Raw genomic sequence first — 24,329 nt, 5'->3', positions numbered from 1 at the left:
TGTAGCAAAGTATGCGAAAAGTTTTAATGCGTGCTTATTTGCAATGTGTCTCTCGTTTCGCTCACTCATATTGATCTTATATTGCTATAACATATATATTATACAAATGCTATACTAGTATTTGAGAGTAGCAGATTTTCTGTTATTTTTACATACATATGTTAAAAGTAAATTTTGGGTGTACTTCGCCCCTGTGTAAATACTATGCTGTCGCGTATGAAATCGCGTACTAGAACCGAACAGATCAAGAAAATTTTCAGTAACGTAGTAACCGCAGCCTACTATTGGACACCTCTTTTTCTTCCTCTTATTCAATGACCCTAAAGTTCCTGCCGTATCTGCACCGATACTACCGTGATGATTGGGTATACCAATAGGATAACGCATCAGCTCGTAAAAGTCGGATATCCTTCACACGGTTTATTGACCTGGGGCTTCAGATTCTGGATTACCTTGCTTGTTTACCTGTTCGAAACCCAATCGAGAACTTATGGGGAGGGATCGTACGTAGAATAGGTGTAGTTGATAAGCAGTATGCGAGTTTTAAGGAACTTAAACAAGCATCTACCTCTGCATGGAGCGAGAAACAAATTTCCACATGCCGTAACATGGTTGAAAGCACGTCGAATAGGTTGTTTGAATTGATTGATAACTTATAATGTAATAATTTGAAATAAACTAGTTTACTTCTGTTGAATCCATGAATCTTTGTAGATCCAAAACAAGTTGTTGTTACTATGATACGCTAAATACAGATTTAAAGTTTAAGACATTTGTTGTTTGTCGTTGAAATCAGTTGTTGATTTTTTTCTCAAAAACTTTTCAACAATTTTGCAAACATGGACTAAGGCATGTCAATAGAACATCATATCTGATCTTATATTGCTATAACATTCACGAATTTACACGTGCAGATACTTTTGGATCTATAGAGTGCCAGGTTGATGTTGATTTCAATGTTTTTGAATGTTTCTGGTTCAATGTCGATGAGAGCAATCAATCACAAATATGTTTGGCTGCTGAATATAACGGTGTCTATAAATCTAACTACGTACTTATTACTCCCATTCATTCGGTTTAGTTTCCAGTATCTTAAAACCTGTTTCAAGTCGTGATCAGCCAAAGCAAAAGCGGAAGAGTGAATATCAATGAAAAAGAACCTTTGCAAAAAGAAAAAAAACATTCGATACATTATTCACCTGTTCGTGAAAAGAATGCCCAAAACGCCGAGTCATGATGTTCAGCGACCAAAACGAAACACTAATTCAGGGTCACATACACTGTGCTTTCTCAACTCGCATATCAGATGCACATTGTATGACCGAACACAGGGTCAAGTGCAGCCCAGTGTTGATGCTTGTCGAAATGTCCCATTTATAAACACACATTTGTACCATCTTCGGTCCGACAGTTGCAGCACTCACGTGGTGTTTCCAAACAGCTGGTTTAGTTTTTATTTAATTTTGGTATAATTTTTTGAATTGCCAAATGGTGTACCTCTCGCTTTTGTGACCGATGGACGTGAAGTCGGGGTTGCGCAACTCCGCCGAGGCAGAGCGGCATGAAAAAAAAAAGAATTGAAAACCTATTATGGCTTGTCATAAAAATCGAAATTAGCCAAAGCGTATTTGAGTTTAATGAAATAAGTTTTCGACTGCCATGAACTAATCGTACTGATGGCGATGAATACAATAAAAATTAATGAGGCAGTTGATTTTAGTCTCACATAGTAGTATATTTGATACGAGACACATTATTCGGCGAACGTAGCGTGATATTTGACAGGACGGTATGAGGTGAACTTTATTATTCAAATGTATTTCTTGGATTAGGTTGCTTTTTTCACTTCTAGTAATAGTTAAGTAATTCAATATATTCACAAAAATGAATTCAGTAAATAGGTATATAAGGCTGGTTGAATAGGTCGCTGAGTGACATATAATCCATACTAGATTAAAAAACCATAACTGTATTGAGCGTACTTAAGCTACTCATACACTGTTTGACCGAAGCCACATATTTGACACTTTTGCCAGACAAAATTTGATCAACGTATACTGAATATATCTGACAAAAATCATGATAATTCAAAACACACAATTCACATTTCAAACTTTACGAACTAGGGTAGTACTTATACTCGAGAGCACAAAACTCGGTTTACTCGAGATTAGTATTACATATTTATAAATTATATTATCTACTATGTTTAGACAGTTTCATTTTGTTGTGCCTCAAGAGTTTACGCACAACATTTAGTTCCTGTTTGTTTGAACTTTTGTTGAATCTTATCTTCAAACTATGTACTGAAATATGTTAAATATTCCAGTAATGCTTTTTCTATGTTTGATGTTCGAGATTGTTTGTCATTTTAATTATTAACAGTTTCACGAACACAGTAGTACTAGAATCAAATATTCATCGAATTTTATCAGTCAAAAAGTGTTGAAGAAGTATATGTAATTGGGCGGAAGGTCTTAATGAAGTCGTTTGTGTTCTCAAGATGATCCTCGTTCTGGACATTCAAAAGTGCGACTACTGGAGGAATGATAAATGCTGTACATGATATGATCATGAATGATAAACATTATACCAAGCGTGAAATTACTGGGTTTATGAGCATCTCTAGTGAACGAGTGTTACATATTATGAACAACTAATTAGGTCTAAGGAAGCTCACGATAAGCTGGGCGCCACATTCAAGAATTTGTGATCAAAAAACCAACAATGATCTAACAAAACATCCACCCTATTCATCGGATATGGATGATTATGGTTTTCACCTGTTTTAAATAAATTCAGTTATTGAAGCAGACGAGTATTTTGAAGGCCTTCTGGAAAATCACTTAGGGATGGGTAGAAATGATTTTTAGAGACTCATGATTTTGCCACATTGGAGAGAATCGTTGAGCGTGTTGTGCGTAAAGTAGAATATACTGAATAATGGGATAATTTGTTTAACCATAAACTAGACTATCATAACACATATTTTAGTGATCACATACAGTGTACATGCAGAAATGTCATAAATCGGTGTTGTTTTAAATAAAGTTTTTCAAATAATAATAGATGCAATCTTATTTCAATGTAACTAGCATAGTATGAGACAAAAAGAAACGGCCGGTCATAACATGTACTCGAATGGTTTGTTAATCAATTATTACTCAAGGTATCATTCTGTCTTATCCCGGATACTTCGCACCCAGAATTTATTTTATTATAAAGTATATCATCAAAGTAACACACAACCAAAGAAACAAAGACGACAAAAAGTCCTCGACTGTTCCGAAAAATTTGCAAAATATTTTTTAGCACTTGTGATTCTGAAACATGAAGTTTTTTTGGTTAGAGGTTCTTTTTTTGGTTTTTGTAACGGACAGCTAGTGTGGTTAAGGCGGATAGAGGAAAGGTTATAATAGAAAGAAAAACCGCAAGCACTCTTTTTCCCACTTTTTTACCTCTGAGCTGCTCGATAGACAAATGATGAGAGAGAGAAAATGAAACTATCCCTCTCGCGAACGATAAACTTCTACGCCTCGTCTGTTACATTACATGTCCGTCTTTACCCCACATACTGTCCGTTTTACCAGCACTAGAAAAAATGTTCAACATTACAAATGATCAATTCGAAAAACCTTATATTAAACTGCAACACACTTCATTTGAGTTTCGGAAAACATATACTTCCCACTGTCAAAGTCCTTCTTATTCGTCTAGCCTCCCACCTTTTGCATGAAATGGAGATATAATTACAGGATATTCACTCCATCAGTATCTTCTACCATCCCCAGCGAATGGCTTGCTGCATGGCGTCGAAGCTCTAATATCTTCGGGTACAGATTTTGACCGTATGGACTAATTAATTGGAAGAATAGAATGGAGTAATCGAGTGGATTTGGGGCCAGAGATTGGGCATGAAAGTTAGCTTCGTTGGATTAGGGGTGGCTCACTATCGATTCTTGATATGTCAATGAGTCGATAACATGTAGCCGATTGTTCATATGTAGGGTAAAGTGGCCCTGACCAAATTGCAACGGCCATTCATCACAAAAAATTCCTATTTTTTGCGACTTCGGCATTGGAATATATACTATAACATTTCAACTATGTTTTCTGTTGGTCGGTGTGGTTCGTGAATGTGAAAGTTCCTTTCTTTCAAAAATGGTGGTCCTGAACCGACCCTATTTTTTGTAGCTAATCTACTACCAACTGCCCGGAAATAACTTACACCCTCAATTATATAAAGGTAAATTGGTGAGAATGACTGACGAGTGGAAGTCCAATATAATCTTGTTCTGACTTCCGGTTTGCTGATACTGGCTGTGAATGACCAGCATATATGGTAAACCCCTGCAAAATGGGTGAAAAGCCTTTAACAGCGGAAACCGAATATCGTATTCTGGTGTAATTTTGGAAATGAAGGTGAAGACTCTAAAATGCCGTCAATGGAGTTAGTGAAGTGGAGTTAGACAATGAAAGTGTTGGAGTGAAAGAGCGGAAACTGAATCGATTGCAGTGACAACGTCAACGATCAATGTTCAACGGTTAACAGCCAACGGTTAACGATCAACGATCACCGGTTAACAGTCAATGCTTAACGCTAAACGCCATTCACTAAACGCTAAACGCGAAACGCTAAACACGAAACGCTAAACGCTAAGTTAAACGCTGAACGCTAAACGTTAAACGCTAAACACTAAACGCTAAACACTGAATGCTAAACGCTAAACGCTCAACGCCAAACGCTATACGCTAAACGATAAATGCTAAACACTAAATACTAAATACTAAAAGCTAAACACTAAACACTAAACGTTAAACGCTCAACGCTCATCAATCAACGCTTAATGCTCAATGCATAACACTCAATGCTTAACGCTCAACGTGTAACGGTTTACGGTCAACCCTCAACGCTCAATGCTTAACGCTAAACGCTTTACGCAAAATGTTGAACGCTAGACGCTGAACGCTAAACACTGATCGCAAAACGCAATACGCAAAAGCAAAACGCTAAACACGAAACGCAAAGCGCTAAATGCTAAACGCTTAGCTACTTAACATCGTGACTATCCTTTTATCTGTCCATGCTTATAATCTTTTTTTCTATCATTTATAGAAGCTACGTATTGACTCGTGAACCGGTTCACTAGACATGAAGATATGTTAAGAATTAAGAATTAATAACTGATTCATGGTTGAATAAAGTGTAAGAGTAAGTACGATTCCTTGCTGTAGAGGCTAAGAGCAGACAAACGACCGCAAAGCGTTGATAAACGAGCGTTATTACATCTGCTAACGCAAACACATTAAATTTTTCATGAGTTCAAGTGAGAAAAAAAATGAAGCGAGGTTTCACTCTTCTTCGGGAAGTTTATTCACCCAATGTAGAACTACAGCCAACTTTAGTTAATTTTCACCAATGAAAAATCAACCAGCGTTCACATATGCTGAATTTATTCAATTCATAGTTGTTTAAAGTGTATCAGATATATTCTCACCCGTTTACATCTGTCGTAAAAAATTCATTTATAGCTATAGATATACCTGAAGAAAGCCACATGCGGAAGCTGCGGGACGAAGAGCTCGAATACATTAATGCAGTATTTGAGCTCATTGGTGATTATTATTTTCCGATCGATCATTCCATTTTCGCGATTTCGTGCATTGTTTCCGGATTGAAATTTGCGTCATTTCAAGTCGGATGGGAAGAAGAGTTTTCCCAGCAGTGAGAGCTGTGTTCTTTGGTTGAAAACGGAAGGAGAAAATTCGTTCCACTGCGATTGGTAAGGTTGGAGATGTAGTTTTGCCAAATAAATGCAGAAATCCTACTTGGATACTTGAAAAGTAATTCAAATTGACAGCTCTCGGTGTAGTTATACGTCTCTATGGTTATGTCCCCCCGTCTTTTACTGTAATTACAATCTGATCTCAAAAATTGACCAAGGATACTTACATATCACATGATTATTATTTGAATTTATTTTTACCGATAGAGAAATAAACAGAGTTTGAAAAAGTGTTTTGCATTATTTTGGTGTTTTCAATTTGCCCCATTTTTTTATTTTTTTAGGCTCATTTTAGTTGTAACAGAGCCGGATTTTAATCGTGTACATGTCATATGTTTTTGTGGTATCGATAAATAGCACATTACCCAGTTGCAATTTTAGACCTAAGAGTATTCCTTCTGTTCTTTCATTGTTCAGATAGATAAATTTTTGGTGGGTTATTTGCAGTTATTTGAAAAAGTTTCACACATACGGCATAATCGTGTGGTCTCGTTTCTAATGGTTCAAACTTCCAATTTTTTGGAACTTGGTTTGCTGTCTACCATCGAATCATCATGATAACCATGATACATCCGATAACGAAACGAAATCCGTGAACGAACATCCTGTATGGAAGACGCATGGAAGCAAAGCGAAGAATTCAATGCATGACAATCCGTGCATATCCACTCGGGACCGATCGGCTGGCTGGTATTGCTCGAATTCCGCTTCAAGAAATAAAGAATTTTATCAAATCTTCTCACTGAATGTAAAATAGTTCCAGATGCTTTCTGTTTTCTAATTAGGCGCAACTTTAGTGAATGGGTTCGTCAATAAAATGATTTTAGAATGGATCGGATCGAAAAACGCTCCATTCTCCTTTGGTCACTATTTGAGTTACCATATCATATTAGCGAATTACAGGTTCTTCATGTATACCTATACATAACAACTTAAACATAACAACGCTTCAAAGACGTAGTTCAGGCGATTTGATCTTCAAATCATAAGAGACAGTTATTCGGGTAACTTGAACAACTCTGTAGTTTGACAGTTAAAGCACCGCGAAGAACCAAACCAAAAGCAAAGAAAAGGTAAATTATGATAGCTATTGTGTTTACGACACGTGGGTGTATTTTTTATGGCTGGCGTTTAGTCGTAAAAATCAAGCAATTGTAAAATTAAGTTTAACAATACTTCTGTAAAGTAGCAAGCATAGGGATAATAAATTGGAATGACAGTGGATTTTGTAACCCAAAATACAGTGTGAGGTGGCTTACAGTATACATTCGAAATTTTCCCAGTCGAAAAAAACCTTAATAGCGGTCAATGGTGTTCTCTACGGAAGTGAAGATAAAAACTCCTATACACTCTGCTGTGTGTGAATGACATGTAGCCATTTTATAGCTTAGTGAAAACGCAGGTAATTAACGTCGTATCGTGACTCGGACGAGTCATTTGTTGAAGCGTGCATTCGACAAAAGAAATGGCATGCAAGAAAAGTTGCGACACGTTAATCAATGATACCTGCGTTAATGTTAATGTTGCGTTAATGTATTGATACCTGCACACTGAGAAACGCAAATACTACCGGAGAAATTGTAGTTAAACTTTTTAGTTGAAACCTTCGTGATTCCCTTAACACGCGAATCGAGTGCTCGAAAAGCAAACGCATGCTTTTCAGTTTTGAAGATTGATTGGAGGTTATTGACATAGCTGTATAACCTCTCAAACGCCCTCGCGTTGGTTTCCGTTGACCTTACTCTGACCTTACTTTCGAATGAGTTCGATGGTTACCATAGTTTCATGATACAGAGTCAGTTCAAAGGTTCGCAGCTCAATGTAATTAAGGTTCGCAGGTCGCCTTTCACGCATATTTTTTTCAATATGACCTATTGAGCGTGCGGGTTTAAATGGGGATTCAGTTGACAGTACGCAGTTTTTTTTTTCATTCCAACCGAGTTTTTTTTCTCTCTTGAGAAGAAATCCGTTAATTCTTCAGCTGAGTCCTATGTGATTTGAATGCTTAGCACCTGTCATTCGAAGTACTTTTTTACGTATTCACTGCGAGTCACGTTCCGTTTGAATAAAGAGCCAACAAGACAAAAAGACGCAACCAAAAGTGGATATCGCTCGGAGCAAATTGGATGAGGACTACGCGCAGACAAAGGCCGCGTCATTTTCAATTCAATAGGTATGTACGGGCATATCACTGTGCACGAATATCACGTATAGGTTCGCAGGATGATTGGCAAGATTGGAGGTGCGGTATGATGAAGTGGATTTTGTGGAATTCAACGCGTCAGAGGCGTCTGTTCCTGTATGACTTTTTTTGTTAGCTTAACGTGGGATCATTGAACTATCTTCACTCCTGCTCTTCCGGCTGTGATATTCATTCGAACGGAGTCCAAATGCTTATAATTCGACAAATTGTTTTATCATATTAAATGGCATGAACCACAAAACATAGCGCAAATCATGTTTTGTTCAAGCAATAATTGAGCAGAACTCAGTGATGATGATGATGTTGAATTTAAGAGGCTTTAAACTTTTCAGTTCATTCGCCTCTAGAACTTAGTGATCCTAACAGACTGTTTTATACGTGAATTTTTGGTTATGGCTCTCGAAACCACGCAAGCCCACAAAACGGTCGGAACACACCTTCATATGCCTCCTTTCATCTTCTGTTTTTTCCCCTTACAGTTCTTCAATGATTTGAAACAAGTTTCTACCTATGGTTGCCTGCGGGCGTTTATGTTCGCTGGTTGATCGGAATCTATGCGGAGTCGTATGTGCTATGTTCGTACAATGTAGCAACATTGCGGTTCGGACTTGTTTTTGGAGATGCATCGGGTCAACGGTGAGGAGTAGTTGGCGGAGTGATGAGAAAAGTACCGTGAATACATGAACGCGTTACATACTGTCGGAAGACGGCAACAATCAACTTACTCCGATGGTGTTGGTTCGCAAACTATCGTACCCAGCGAAAGAATTCAGCTGATCTATAAATCGGGGATTGCATAAAACATCGCGACCAATAGATGGTTCAACGGTGATTTTTATTTTCTTTTCGTTTAGGGAGCTTTTTTGATTTGCAGACGAAACGTGACGGTGGATTTTTGTCATGTATACTGAATATAAATCATGATCCGGACGTGTCCGCGAACAGCTTTATATCGTTGCATTTAAGGCGACCGAAATTTCGTCGGTATGTGCTAGCTATTCATTAGTGAGCCATCCGGTTCATGCATTGGCAGTTACACTTTACCGACACCTAAAAAAAATAGGTGGACCTACAGTGATTGAGTCAGAACATATTGATATGTGGTAAAAATACTGTTGTTATACAGTACATACAAAAATATATAGAGTTCACATTTTTTGTTATTTTTTTGAAAACATATCGAAGCAGCGATTACTGAAAAGATATGTATCATAAACTGATTCTATTACTTTTCAGACTACGAAAAATAATAGGATCAATATCGTCCTTGAAATACGCAACTCCACCTTTCTCAGACTAGTTGAAAAGTTCGAGGTTGCTCTAAATACATTCGGTTTGTGTTTCTGAGTATCAATTTTACTCGTTAAGGATATGTTCCAATAGACATTTCTTCTCATGCCACTTCCATAATTTTGAAGATAAAAATTATGTTAACTATTAATGTACTTATTATTTTATCATTTGTTATAGATTGAAACGCCGGTGAATCCATGTTACATTTATGATTATTTTTCAAGAAAAATCTAGTAGTTGTATAATGGTATTTACTTCAGGTTTGTTTACGGAGACAGTGAAATATATATTTTTATATAATCTTGGAAAGCGAGTATATTATATAGAGTTATATATAGAGTGAATAGAGTATATATAGAGTAAATACACTCTAAAAAAACCAAAAATACACCTATTATTGAACTGTCTTGAAACCTTCAGGAAATGAGGAAATACCAATCAATGATGATTTGCGTTAATTGGGATCTATATTTTATTCTCCCATTCCGAATCAACACATCTTTCTCTTCATACCTCCAAGCAAATTCGTACAACAAAGTTTTCCCTTCTTAATAGTATCCATACACACTATCTTCAACTCGTTCTCAAAAATTTTGAGATTCCTAAGAATTTCTGTCTTCATGATAGCCAAACAAACTTCATCTCGTCTGGCACAAAGTCTTCATTGTTGGCATTGTATCAGTTAAATACGAGCGTCGTGACGGGACGTTAGATCAGGTCAAAACAAAGTTGAACCTTTATGTTTCTCTAAAAATGGCAAAAGGCCCTTCTTAAGATACTCCTTCTTGTATATCTCACTGTTTATAGTCGCAAAAGAAATGTAGGGTGCACTAAATTCGGCACGTCCGCAAACCGTCTGTGAATTTCGACATTTTTTTTTTTTTGAACATCAATTTTTGATTTGGCTACGTAGTATTCTTGTTCAGGGAGCTGATGGAAGTCGGCCTTGACGATTTGGTTAGAAACTGCGTGTAGAGTTTCCGGGCATGGGTTTTTGCGGGGCCTTTTGCTTTTCATTCTGGTTTGGCGCCTTTTGTACAAAGTAAAACATGTCTAGATCGTTCCATAGTTTTCTGGAGAAAACAGATTGACACTTTGCATTTTCTAACGATATCCCGGAGAGACATGTTCGGCTGGTTCGTATTCTGCTCTTTGCAAAGAGAACATTGCCCAGCTAAACCACGTGAATGAGGTTATTCGACTGAAAAGGACTGATCGACATGTTTAAACAATACTCTTTAACGACAACGCCAGACCCCATGTTGTGCAAGTCGTCGTAGTCGAAGTTTGTCCAACCATATAAAGGGCGTCCGCCTTCGATAACAAAGAGGTCCTTAAAACTGGCTCAACAACTCCTTTGACACCAGACCAGGCGATTTTTGGCGGAACGGCATCAACAAATTGGTCGAGAGGTGGTAAGAGGTTGTAAACAGTAACGAAGAATATATTGTTGATTAACTTATTGATATGCCCAGCCCACTTGATTGCTAAACTGATGCCCGTGTTGCCAGAACTGGGCATGCCAAACATCTTCAGAATTGAATAGAAAAAAAGACGAAAAGAACAAACGCATGTTCATTTTGTTTCAGTGTATTTTTCTTCACAGAAAACATTTGAGCAACCTTTGAGATGTATGAGCTAATTGATGACGTTTAACTAACAAAATATCGAGTCAAGTTCTGTTCTCCATACGGTCGTCCCGAGCCCTTACTTGTTCTGCGCGGTCGTCCCGATCCGCAAATAATTTTACTTTCATTTTTACAAAGCACGGTCGTCCCGATCCGCACTCTTATCATTATAATTTTTTCACACGGTCGTCCGTTCCGCAGATATTTTTACATCCATTTTACTTTCCTTCCGGTGTTCATAATTTGTTCGCTTTCCTTGCGCATCTTTAGAGTCAAACTCATTATTCATATATGACCCGTACTCTTGAGTTTCAATGCGTTACTGCGAAGTAATATGTATTAATGCAATGGATTTACAAGAGTGATGTACATCAATACTTATTTTTTTAATATCGTCTACTAAGCATAGAAACATAATTAAAACAAAAAAATTTGTTTTGTTACCTTACAGCAACCAAAATATTAAGCTTTAAAGGTTGAAAAATAAATCGTTGTTTCTGGCAACTACTTTCAATTTTGCTATCATTCAAGTCAACCTGCAGTTTAACATGGAGCATTAGAATTTCCAACGTATCATTTACTTTTCAGTGATTCCCAAAGTGGTCGATATCGATCCCTTGGGATCGATGTCGGCTTCCCAGGGGTCGACATAAACGGAAACTGATTTTGGGGGTCGACAAGGTTTAGAAATCCACCCCTATCAATTAAAACAAGTTCTTATTTGAAACTTTCAAGATACTGTGTTACGTGAATACTTGTTATAAGAATGATTATTTTTGTTTTATTAATCCGTTTATTTTTACAGGCTCAGTTACATAAGTTTAAAGGAGCCATACTCCTGACTATATTTCTACTAGCATATATTAACATGTTTCCCTAATTCTATGGTTAATAAAATAGGAAACCGATTACTCGCGGTCGACTCGAGTTTAGAAGGGTGACACATTTTCATTAGGAAAAGGATGGGATGTAAGGAGATGTGTTAACACTCACACTCACATTCACATTCACATTCTCATTCACACTGATACTTCACACTCAATTTAAGAATGATTGAATGTTAATAATTATTAATTACACTAGATATTTACTTTACGATTTTACGTTTATTTATTGATGAGAAAATGATGTCAGGTTGACTAACTTAACCACCGCAAAGTTTTTGAAATGGTATGTATTCTGTATCAATAAGATAAGATAACAATTTAAAGAAGTTTGCTATAGGGGTCGAAGGTATCACTTCATTCTGGAAAAGGGGTCTCTTGCCCAAAATATGCTCTACGTCAACATTACTCTTATAAAATATTGAAGGGGAGCTTTTTAAAGAAATAAAAGTTTTCAATATTCAATTCAATTTTTGAGCAAGTATTTTTAATAGTGCATTCAATCTGTTATTTTGTATAGGAAGTGCTTTGACTTTCCAACATTTTTATCGAAAATAATATTTTCATCCAGCTGGCTTTCGATTTACGATTAAAAAAGTCAATGATCTTGGTTACGCGTTCAAAAGAACAGTCGGAATTATTCTTGGCCGTATAATAATTGAAATTGTAATTATGGGTAGTTGACACTTTATGTTTCAACAAAAAATCGGAGGGCCGGAGGGCAGTGACCAGTCAAGTTGGCTTGTTATCTATTATCAATAATAGTAAACAATATACAGGGAAGCTTCGGTGTAACGTACATTTCATTTTCAAAATTGTACGCTATATCGAATTGTACGTTATATCGAAGCATAATAAAAAACTCAGAAACATAGTTCATATTACATTATTGTGGCGCTGTTTGGGTAGAGTTAGTAAATAATGATGAAAAATCCAACTAGAAGGTGAAGCCGACCTTTCTCATGATGTTTCCCTTCATACTGTTGATTGAGGGTAAATAGATAAAATGACTTGTTGGTATTTGCATGGACTGCTAATATAATTTTCGTTCAGAAGTAAATTTTTTTTAGAAAAATGAATTTCAATTTCAAAACATTTTGTTCCAGTGTAATTTTCATGATTGATTTTTATGAAATTATTATTAAATTATTTCTTATATTTTATTCTCCGACTAAAATTTTGTAAGTCTAAAAGGTTTTATGATATTTTTTTTTGAAAAAAAAATTTTTGATTTTGAAAAAAAAAATCAAAATTAAAAACTATAAGAGCTACGGAATTTTGGCCAGACAATGAAATATAGGAAATTGTTCAAGCCTACATTAAAAAAATAGCAAACAAATTAAAAAAAATTACATTAAAAAATATTTTGAAAATTAAAATTAATTTTTCTCAAAAATATTTTTTTTAAATTCTGAACGAAACTCATTTGAATAGTCCATACAATTACCAACAAGTTTCCCATACATTCGAAAAAGGGCACTGTATTTATTTTTTAATTTTTTTTAGTGTAATTTAAAAAAAAATTGGTGTTTTTTATGAAATTTTAACAATTCTATACATTTCATTCTCTGACCAATATTTTGTAGGTAATATAGTTTTTAAACTAAATTTATTCTATTTTTTTTTTGCGGATTTATGCAAAGTAAGCAAAGTTGTTCAAATGATCAATGTTTCCCACAATATTTCACCGCAATTTGAGATGGTGCATGTAATTCATCCATTGAAAATGTGTACGTTATAACGAGGGTGCGTTAGATCGAAGTTTCCCTGTGGCATTTGTTTGAAGTTTCCGAACCGATCGAACAACTGCACTGATTGAAATTATCTCAATTGTTCATCAATTATTTCTCAAATTTTAAATATATTTCGTGATGCGCTCTGTTTTTCAAAAACAGAGTGCAATAAAGAAATAATTACTGAGCTTATATTATAGGTTTATTTTTTTACAAGCACGTAATGAATGTTTGGCAGTTCTGCCAATGCAAGTGAATGAACAAGTGAATCTTGTTGTATATTTTAATGTATTCCTTAACAGAGCATAGTGGAACGTGAATTAATAACTGGTGTTGTAAGCTGTTTTTGTCGATTCTGATTCACATTCATGCATAATGAATTAAACAGAGCTGATATTGAATGAACAACCTCATGCAAACACGAGTTGAAAAAAAAAAGCTGGTGTAGAATCTTCCGTTATAACCACATAACGACGTGCTCATCAGTGAGCGCATGATGTAACTAGGTAAATATTGTATCAGGAAATTGTATGAACTACAAACAGAAGCTTCAACACGCGGAGAGCACTAATTCCGAGATCAAGTACGATATCTCAGTATTTCCTGATTACGAGAAGGCTTTACATCAGACGAACGCAGGATTTGAATTACAAAGCAGCTGTGAGTTCGATCTTGATCGAACATTTTAGCCAAACACTGTTAAACAACAATGCTGCGTATTTATCAGCAAGGTGAGGTTGTACTGTGGGGAGAGGGGTACGTTTGCTGCCTAATTAACATTCGATCATTAACAGGACGACTGTCAATCACGCTTTTGGTGTATTGCCCAGAGCTGTAGGAGGGGCTGAAGGTATGTGTTAATTTAAATTGCGTTTCTCGTAGACTTTGCTTAAATTCCTAAGCCGCGCGTGATTGGTTTTGTTTATTAGGGAACATTGTCCAATTGTGGTTTATCTTTTATTCGCGATTAGTTAGTTGCTGAATGTGAGTGCATTCAGGGCGGGTAATTGCTTAGTTGAAAGAAGTTTTACAACTCGTATTCTTAGACTAGTTTCTCTGAAGTTGTCTATCTAAACAAAGACAAGGTGTGGGATTCGGTATCAGAATTTCAATCGGCACCGTGGTGCCATTGAAAACAATGAATATGTAGATTCGCTGTTTTCAGGATTGTGTCTTATCGTTTCATGCCAATACATTTTTGACTAAAACCATCAACAATTAATTTTTTTTTTCATGAGTTTTGGATTACATAACAGTGAGTTGAACTGATTTTATCTTACTGTGAATAGCGGCAGGCAGCCAGGTTGCAAGTAACTTTGGGAATGATTAAGTAAGACGGTTACACATAGATACACAAATGTGAATCACACCAGTCAAACAGGATAGGTATGATGACAAACGCTGGGAGATTGAACCATCACACATCGCTCTAAGGGAACCAAATGTTTGACCCCACGCTCACGCAATCGGAGTTCATTAAACGGACCATACATACGACTGATACGACTGAATGCTACGTGAGGAGAATTCATTGGAATTTCTGTTTGAGTGTATCCGAAAAGATGAATTCCACAAACCGGACCAGGAATGCACTAAACTTGTATAAATCATGTGTTATGTGGTAATTCTTCGTTCCATGAGACGAAAATCAATGTGAGGTCCGTTCAAAAAGTATAGCGACATTTGAATTTCTGTGAGTAACGTGTATTAGATTTTCGATTTTTTGTGGCATTACTTTGGTACTCATGGATCTCAATTATGCTTATAAGTTCGACCATTTTGAATGTTTAGTTAAGTTATTTTGTTTGTACGTGATCGATTTTTACCTATTTCAAAGAATGGATCAAAGCATCTTCGACAAATTTTGTACGAAAAACATACAGTAGAACCCCGATTATCCGCGAAACAGTCTGATAAGGTCAGCACGAATAACAAATATCACGGATTAACCAATATAGGACTAAAATGAGGTGAAAACCCGAAAAAAATATTTCAGCACGAAAACTATGTTTTATCAATACAGAAATCATTAAACTATCCACCTATAAGGTAGTGTGCACCAGTGGTCAGATAATTCGAAGGCCATGATCAAAACAAAAGAACATAAGTACACCACTTACTGACGAATTCCAGGAAAGTCTATAGATTTACTATGGAACATGCTGTTGCGAATAATCCGCACCGCGGATCACCCACTCGCGGCTAATCGAGGTTCTACTGTAATAATATTCGCGGCAGGGTTGCCAACTGTAATTCTTTAAAATCAGTATAATTCATATTTGGTTGTCAGGGAAGATCGTGTCCAATTTTGCGAAAACAAAAATCATTTTATAGGCAGACTTGCATTTGTTCGATTTTATATGCACAGTTTAAATCTACAATCTTTCGCAATCTTTCACGCAGGCTAAAAATTGTATCTTCTTAGAACATGTTTACTTTCACGCCCAACACTCTTCTCGGTATTTTTTAAGGGCTGGCCATAGAGTTGAAGTTTTTGCCATTGACAATATTTTGCAGAGAATTTTTGATCGTTTATGCTTTTCCCAAAAATCTGCAATGAAATGCAGAGAAATAAATATTCAGAATTTCTCTGAACTCATCGTCCATACATTGGAATGAATTTTTTCCACTAAAAGAGGAAAGCATGTCAGCAGTGAATAAATTGTTGAATGTTTTCTTATCTTGATGTTATTTGATACGAATATAGATATATTTACTATAGTTTTACCATTAAAGTTGATTCTACTTTAAATCTGACGAGAAAAAGTTGTATAAAATTTAATTATATTGGCTTTGAATTCAAAAAGTTTCTCTTGAGTAATATTACTCTTCGAAAGGTATTCCAATATCAATAACTCTACGGCAACTCGTACATACGCATCGTACAAGGTAATGTTGTTCTCCAAACTTAATCTGGTTATTATTTCCTGAATTCGTGAGACATTCTCCTTTCATGAAATTATTTAGCGCTGCTTTGAAATAACTCCAAACATTTGTGTAGTGAGAATAATTCGTAACTTTTCCCACTGGAAAAGCTAATCCAACCGATTTACAACGATCATATAAAGTGATAGCCAAAATCCGGATTTTTAGCGTTACGTAATTGGTGCACGACGTCTTATGGGAAATTTTTATTCTGATAAAGTAAAAAGTACAAAAATCAGGCAAAATCAGGTGTTTGTCATGATATCAGGAAACGTGTCAAAATATCTGGGAAATTATGAAATATCAGGAAGGTTGGCATCTCTGGTTCGCGAACGCATTCTGTATGTTGAATGTGGCATATGGTGAAGCTAGCCTGGACCGAAGCAACGAAGCAAATTTTAGCAGAGTGCTGAGAAGATGTGTTCGAAGAGAGGAGAAGAAAAGCTGCTAAAGAACTGAATATATCGATTGGTTCGTGCCATTTGATTTTTACCAATGATATGGGCATGAAATGGATCGCCGTGAAATTCGTTCCAAAATTAATATTTATTAAATTACGACCAAAAACAGCATTGGTGATCACATTGAAAATGTGGAAAATTCAGATTAGTGGAATTACGATATTTCAGAAGTAATAAACTTAAAACCTAGTGTTTCTATGGGCGTTTTATTGATTGTCTCCCGGAAATGCGAGCTTATTATTATGATCCTTATCAACTAAATTTATTTCTGTTTTCAATCAGCTGCCAAAACACACCTCATTAAACTCGAGCGAATTCAGTATCTTTGTCTCCCTATTGCTTTGGGATGTATGCCCTCAACGCATACCATGAGTCTCGAGGTTTTGGCAGGCGTACTCCCACTAAAAGATCGCTTCAATTTATTATCTCTTCGGTTCCTCATCCGGTGTAAGGTTATGAACCAATTGGTGATCGGAAATTTTGAACAGCTGATCGAGCTAAATTTTCAATCTGGGTTCATGAGTCCATATCATGAATTCATCTCCATGCAGGTTGATCCTTCTTCGTATATTCCCAACCGTGTTTGTTTTCCTGACTACATCAATTCCTCTGTGCATTTTGATCTGTCCATGAAGCAGGATATCCATGGAACATCAGATTATCTTCGATCGAGGATCGTTCCAACGATCTTCGATGCAAAGTATGGGGATATCAATTGTGATAATATGTACTTTACTGATGGGTCCTCCATGAATGAGTCCACAGGATTTGGAGTGTTCAATGAATTTTTTAGCACCTCCCACAGTCTTCAGAATCCTTGCTCAGTGTATATTGCTGAATTGGCACCGATACACTGGGCGCTGGACAGCGTTGCCTCACGACCTGTTGAACACTATTACATTGTAACGGATAGTCTTAGCTCTGTCGAAGCTATCCGTTCAGTGAGGCCGGAAAAGCACTCGCCGTACTTCCTTGAGAGAATACGAGAAATTTTGAGTGCTTTATCCAGACGCTGTTATGTCATTACCTTTGTCTGGGTCCCTTCACATTGCTCAATTCCGGGTAATGAGAGGGCTGACTCATTACCAAAGGTAGGTGCAATTGAAGGCGATATTTATCAGCGTCAAATCGCCTTCAATGAATTTTATTCTTTAGTCCGCAAAAATACCATAGTTAACTGGCAATGCAAATGTAACGAAGATGAATTAGGCCGGTGGCTCCACTCGATTATCCCTAAGGTTAGTCTCAAACCATGGTTCAAAAGTCTGGACTTGAGTCGGGACTTTATTTGCTCCTTCTCCCGACTCATGTCCAATCACTGTTCGTTAGACGCGATACTCTTTCGTATTAATCTTGCCGAAAACAATCTTTGTGTTTGTGACCAAGGTTACCACGACATCGAGCACGTTGTTTGGTCGTGCGAACTGTATCTTGTCGCCAGATAGAATTTAGAAGACACCCTTCGGGCCCGAGGAAGGCAGCCCATGGTGCCGGTGAGAGACGTGTTGGCTCGGTTAGACCTTGATTACATGTCCCAAATATATGTATTCCTTAAAGCTATCGATCTTCGTGTGTGATTGTCCTTATACCCTTAGTTTTTCCTTTTCCTTTTCCTTTGTGAGAGATCGGATCCCTTCTTAAGAATAAGATGAAATGTAAATACATATTAGATATAAGATAGGTTTAAGAAATGAGTGTGATGAGTATGATTGAGAGTGTGAGTGAGATCATTGACAACATATCCTCATATCCCCTCCTTTTCCTGAAGAAAATATGTCACCCTTCTAAACTCGAGTCGACCGCGAGTAATCGGTTTCCTATATTATTAACATTAGAATTAAGGAAAAATGTATATATACTAGTAACAATACAGTAAGGAGTTCGGCTCCTTTAAACTTATGTAACTGAGCCTGTAAAAATAAACGATTTGAAAAAAAAACTAAATTTATGAAACCGATTGATCCAAAATTTGGAACACCTACATCCAAGATAACCGAGCTTGACTAGTAGTATGCAGTATGCGATGGAAAAATTCTAAATCCAATATGGCGTCTGAGTAGGGTTCAGACAGTCAGTGCATTAAGGGGGGACCACTGCCTGGAAGGTCTAAGAATAATACAATTTCGTGATTTTTTATGTTATGTTTATGTTAGTAATAAAGTGAAGTGTTCGGGTATTTTGGTTATTGTTTTTGGTATATTTCAAGATGTACTTTCCATTTTTTTTAGTGAGCGAATAAGGATTATTGCAGCTGGATGCGTAGATGCTGTCTGAAAATCGGTACCTTGCTAATGGTATCGGTTTTGAAGCAACGGGGTTTCGCAGAACGGATTCCAATGGATATTTTGAAACTTTAGGACAACACCTAGAGCTTTACATAGGGGTTTTTGAAAATTCGAAAAATTGTCAAAATGGTGATATAGAGATAAATGAACAAGCAGATGAACTCGCAAGACGCGGCTCAAGCTCACCCTTCACTGGTCCAGAACCATTCTGTGGAATTTCTGAACGTGTGTTGAAGAGTGAGCTGAAGAATTGGGAAGACCGGGAAGTGACAGCCAATTGGATGGCTGTACAACTTAACCAGTCAAAAAAATTTATCACGATTAAAATTACTCAACAATTGCTGAGTCTTAATAAGAAATACTTCAGTACATTCACTGGTCATATAACAGGACACTTTCCGAGTGAATACCATCTCAAAAACATGGGTTTAGTGCAAGATGATATTTGTAAAGCTGAGAGCGAAACCTCGGATCATTTGCTCTGCAATTGCGGAGCTCTAACAAGACGCAAACTTCAACACCTTGATAAGGCTATTCTGGAACCCAAGGAAATTTGGTCTGTTTCGCCGATCAGGACTATAAATTTCATCAAACAGATTATTCCTGATTGGTATCTATCTCGCTATTGGCGATCTCACGTACAAATCTACACCTAGGCGGCGCTGCGGTGAAAGTGATGATGGTTTTAAATTTTGCAATGTGAGTTTATGGGAGGTTTGTAGTTCTTTCCATAAATTATAATATTATTATCAGAAAAGATTATTTGACTGCGATGGCTTTGGAAGAAATTTAATTCTGCGCAATTTTATATATAACATGTTATTTTCTTGCCTCTTTCAGTAGTGAAAACTGTATAAATGTTGGCAATGGTTGAATCAAAAAAGGAAATTCGAGAGCACAATCAAAAACAAGTTGGAAAATGCATGGTTCCTGCATGTGAGAACTACCTTGGAATGTCCGGAAGTAAAATATACGTGATTTGTTTTTGAGTTTTAGGTTACCTTATCATCGTTTTCTTAGTTCAAAAACAAAACCCAGATGTCTCATCGATCGTTTACGTTTTGCGTTAGATCGCCAATAAACAGTAGATAAGCTTGAAGCGTAGTGGAAAAAATGGGGCATACCACAATAGTTCAAAATAATGGATGCAGTGGTTCACACCCAACAAGGGGAAAAAAACATTGATCCGTACCTGGAGAGCAGAGATCGAAATTCTCGCTCGGCTGCGCGATGAATATTCAGTCAATCAATCTAGTTTTCGATGAACCGTGTATTGTTGATATTTTCGTATCTTCCTTTTCACCGAAAATTTTCTTTTTCAGAGAGAAAGAGATGTGGAAAATATCTATCTCGAAAGTTCAACGAGAATGATTTTTCGTCTCTCATTTGGTACTGAAAATAGGGAGCGAAAAATGAAAGCTAACTTCACCAACGTTTGTCTGTTAGGACAGGACAAACGATCTGCATTTGGACAGCGTCTGAATTGTACAAATATTAAACCATATCATGTTCACTTCACGATGAAACCCAATATTGCCGCATGTTTTCATGCAATGTTTTCAGCTGTACTGAAGAAGTGAAAAACCATTATCGGCATCAAGGAGTCACTGAAAACGAAAACATTATTCGGCAATCATAACGAAAAATAAAAATCGGCATTCAATTTCTCGCGAGAATCGAAGTGAGCGTATAACATTCTCTCGCCTCCTATATTCTCAGCTATTTTTCCCCGTGGGTGAAAACGGATGTTTTTCGTCTCAAATCGGCGAGCATTTCGATCTCTGCTGGAGAGAAATGAATTCTACATTATTAGTACCAACTCTGCGTTCTAGAAGCGTGTGGAGATCGTAATTGCAGCAAGTGGCAATCGATGATTAACATAGTTCAAAACACTCAGAAATTAACATTATCACGCATACGGTATGGTTAATCATACGTTAAGCTGGACTACAAATATTTTCCTGGGCACAATTTAACACTAGCATAGAACAGAAGTTTCGAACGCGAGGAAGTTAATTTTGTGAAAAATTCGAGAAGAAAGTTCTGGTCGAAATTTACCGGAAGGAATGTCTCTAAAAGCGTGTGTCCCGCAAATAAGGCCTATTGGCTGCTCAGATCGAAATTAGTTCACGAGAATCCTAGGGTGTTGTGATGGATTGTTTCCGAAGCTTAGCAGACTAGCATTCGTTGAAAAATCGTTGGGTTCGAATAATAACATACCGGATTAGAATTTCGCTAATTCAAAAAAAAAATCGAAAAATGGATCAATTAATGGTTTGCTCCGAGAAAAGATGTTGTTAGCGTGGTATTCATGTATCATAAGAAAAGGAAAAGTTATCTTCACATCGGTTACTTACACATAAAAGCTGTAGTTTTTTTTAAACGTGACTAAACGTGACGCATGGTGATTCTTAATGTGTTTCCTAGCAATTTTAATATCAAAATTTTTTTTCGTCGTATTCTACTTATTCTTCATTAGTTTGTTTATCTTGTTTCATAACTTTATTGACGCCTATCTTTGGCAGCCAGACGCTTACATCATACGCCAACCTCGCACACAATGTTGATAGCATCGCATTCCTTATTGTCGAGGATATCCTTTCCATGTTCCTCACTTAACAATTCCATAAAAATGTTACTCTTTATAGCCTCTAGAAAACCGCAAATAATCGGCCGAATCCTACTTTATTTAAGTATCTTTCTACACCGACAAACGACGAATTGAGAAGAAAGCTTGATGGAAACAACGAACTAATGGTTGGACACGAAAAAATCACATTATTTATTTTTTCCAATATTTCACTGAATAAAACTGAGAGTGTATATTATATGCAAAAGATGCAAAGAAAGAAAGAAGACTGAAACAATGGTTGCCTTTTTAAGCCCCAACAAGATTTTCATGTCATGTAAACATGTTCAACCTTTATTGGCTTCGTAAAGCTATTGCAATTCGCAGTCTTCCAAGAACAAATTCCATAAAAACCACAAAAATATGCAAGATCATTTATCACATACCATGAACTCTCTTACCGATTTTGTATCATCAAAATTATACGTGCCATCCGTGAGCGAATACTTGACCTCAAGAAAGTTTCAAAGTAGCGGAACCACAAATGCAAGACAGGAGCGATAGAATAGCAAATAAACGCGAAATACATTTTTTTCATGATAGAAGGGAGAGCGTTAAAAATGATTTAATAACGTAAATGAGCAGTCAAATTGTGTTTAACGATTTCTACTCTGTAGTCATATTTAGTAATCGAGGCAAGAGCCGCAGCTCGAAGTATGACGAAGCATATTTGCTTCACGCGACTTGTCGCTATTGTGTTCAATATCCAAAGAGATGTTGTGATGGTATATAAAGGATTCGAGATATTCCAGTTCAAATTCCAACGTTGTATCACAATCACTCGATCACAATAAATCTGCTTTGAATCAATTTACTATAGACCGTATTTAATTCAATTCCACTCTGAAGTGTCCTCATTGGTGTAACTAAATGACTGAACAGTGTAATGTACTCTGAAACACCATATTACTAAAAGCATATCGATATCCAAAACTTATTTCGGTGAAATATGCACCGCCCTTAATGTGCACTTTGTACGTTGAGCAATACGTCTTATTGATACAGGAGGTATAGCGGTTGACTAAAGTGCTCTCGAATCGACTAGTGAAACGCAATCACTTGACACAAATGTCATCAAATGTCTGAACACAGTTCGTACTAGCACTGAATGATTGGCCTTAAAATTCCATCTCACAAACCCGCATCTTACAATAGCCAAGAGCAAACGGTGTGAACGCATTGCATTTTTAATGTATGGTCCCATCAAACTTCAATCAACGATCGTTTACATCACACTGGAGACTTATGAAATCCAATTGATTCGTGTGTTTCAAACATATTTTCGAACAAAACACACGGAGTATCGAGAGTTCCCCGGTGTGTTAATGCGAATTGTGGTTTGTTTAAATTCCACCTGAGAGGATACATTTTAGACGCAAATTTCGGGATGAACTATTACAACAGACCACGCGTTAATCACACTATTCAATCACGATTGCTGTTATATCGGTTTTGTTTTACATCACTTGATAAAAAGGCAAAAAAGTTTCCTTTCAATACTCACAGGAGACGAACACAAATCCTTGATTCTCTGCTCTGGAAGTGTGTTCTTCTTTTCGCGAACCAACAGAATGATTTGTTTCACTTCACTAGTTCTGTTTGGGAGAAAAGTCCAAAAAAATAAACAATTAGAACACCAGACCACCATCACTGAACAAGCTCTACCACAAGTGGATGCATCAATTAGCACCTATGCCTGTGCTTACCGTAGCAACTTTTCGACGACGATCTTTCCGATAAATCCCGTTCCGCCGGTCACGAACACGACCTTATCGCGATAGAATGCACTAATGTTGGACATGTTGGTTCACTGTTCTTCAAGCTGTTCTTAAAGGTCACTTTAATCACGCCGCACTGATGCTCATCAAGTCACCCAAGATCCGTTTCAATCGAGGTTTAACGCAAATATGAGCAGCTTGTCCCAGACGGTTGTACTGCAGACCGCAATCCTAGGCTAATTGTCAACGACAGCGAGGTATCGGCACTAACACGCATACACGAAAACTTACAAAACATAAACTTTGATTGCGCGGCAATGCAAGGCAGCAGATTCGAATTCAACGAGACGCATGTGCTTCTAACACTTCCAACGGTTCACCGAAGAGTAAAAGTGAATTTGAAGCAAGATGCCACATTTATTCGCGGATCTGTGCTAACAACTGAAACGATCGCACGCCACCTGAGGAATGAGGTGGCATCGGGGGGGCGGTTGATCAGTGGTCGAACTTTTGTACTTCCAGGTGTCCAGGTTGCGATCGATCACCCAGCAGCGTTAGAAGCGATCGTTCGTGAGCCGAAGCAATCGGGTGGACAGGGTGTTTAGAATGAAGAAGCGAAAGTTTAAATAGAGATTTTTTTTCTTTGATTAAGTGACTAATTCAATGGGGAATGATTTAAAATAAGATAATTGTATCTTCATTTTTTATTGTGATGTCATTGTCAATTACTTTTTTATGGTTTTATGATTTCTTCGGAATTATTTCCAATTAGGCAATCAATTGG

General features: G+C 36.9%; 1 protein-coding gene across 1 annotated transcript in view; it reads right to left on the bottom strand.

Moving 5' to 3' along the window:
• The window catches only part of LOC129774606 (fatty acyl-CoA reductase wat-like), a 53,516-nt gene extending 29,876 nt beyond the window's left edge, over positions 1-23,640 (bottom strand). The window contains exons 1-2 of the mRNA XM_055778372.1: positions 23,534-23,640; positions 23,332-23,422 (exon numbers count right to left, since the gene is read on the bottom strand). Of these exons, the coding sequence (XP_055634347.1) occupies positions 23,332-23,422; positions 23,534-23,628 (186 nt within the window). The 5' untranslated portion in view covers positions 23,629-23,640. The remainder of the gene's footprint in view (positions 1-23,331; positions 23,423-23,533) is intronic.
• Positions 23,641-24,329: the final 689 nt, after the last annotated feature.

The sequence above is a fragment of the Toxorhynchites rutilus genome, chromosome 3, assembly GCF_029784135.1.
Source record: "Toxorhynchites rutilus septentrionalis strain SRP chromosome 3, ASM2978413v1, whole genome shotgun sequence".
Classification (NCBI taxonomy): Eukaryota; Metazoa; Arthropoda; class Insecta; order Diptera; family Culicidae; genus Toxorhynchites; species Toxorhynchites rutilus.
This window is presented reverse-complemented; position numbering and strand designations above follow the sequence as displayed.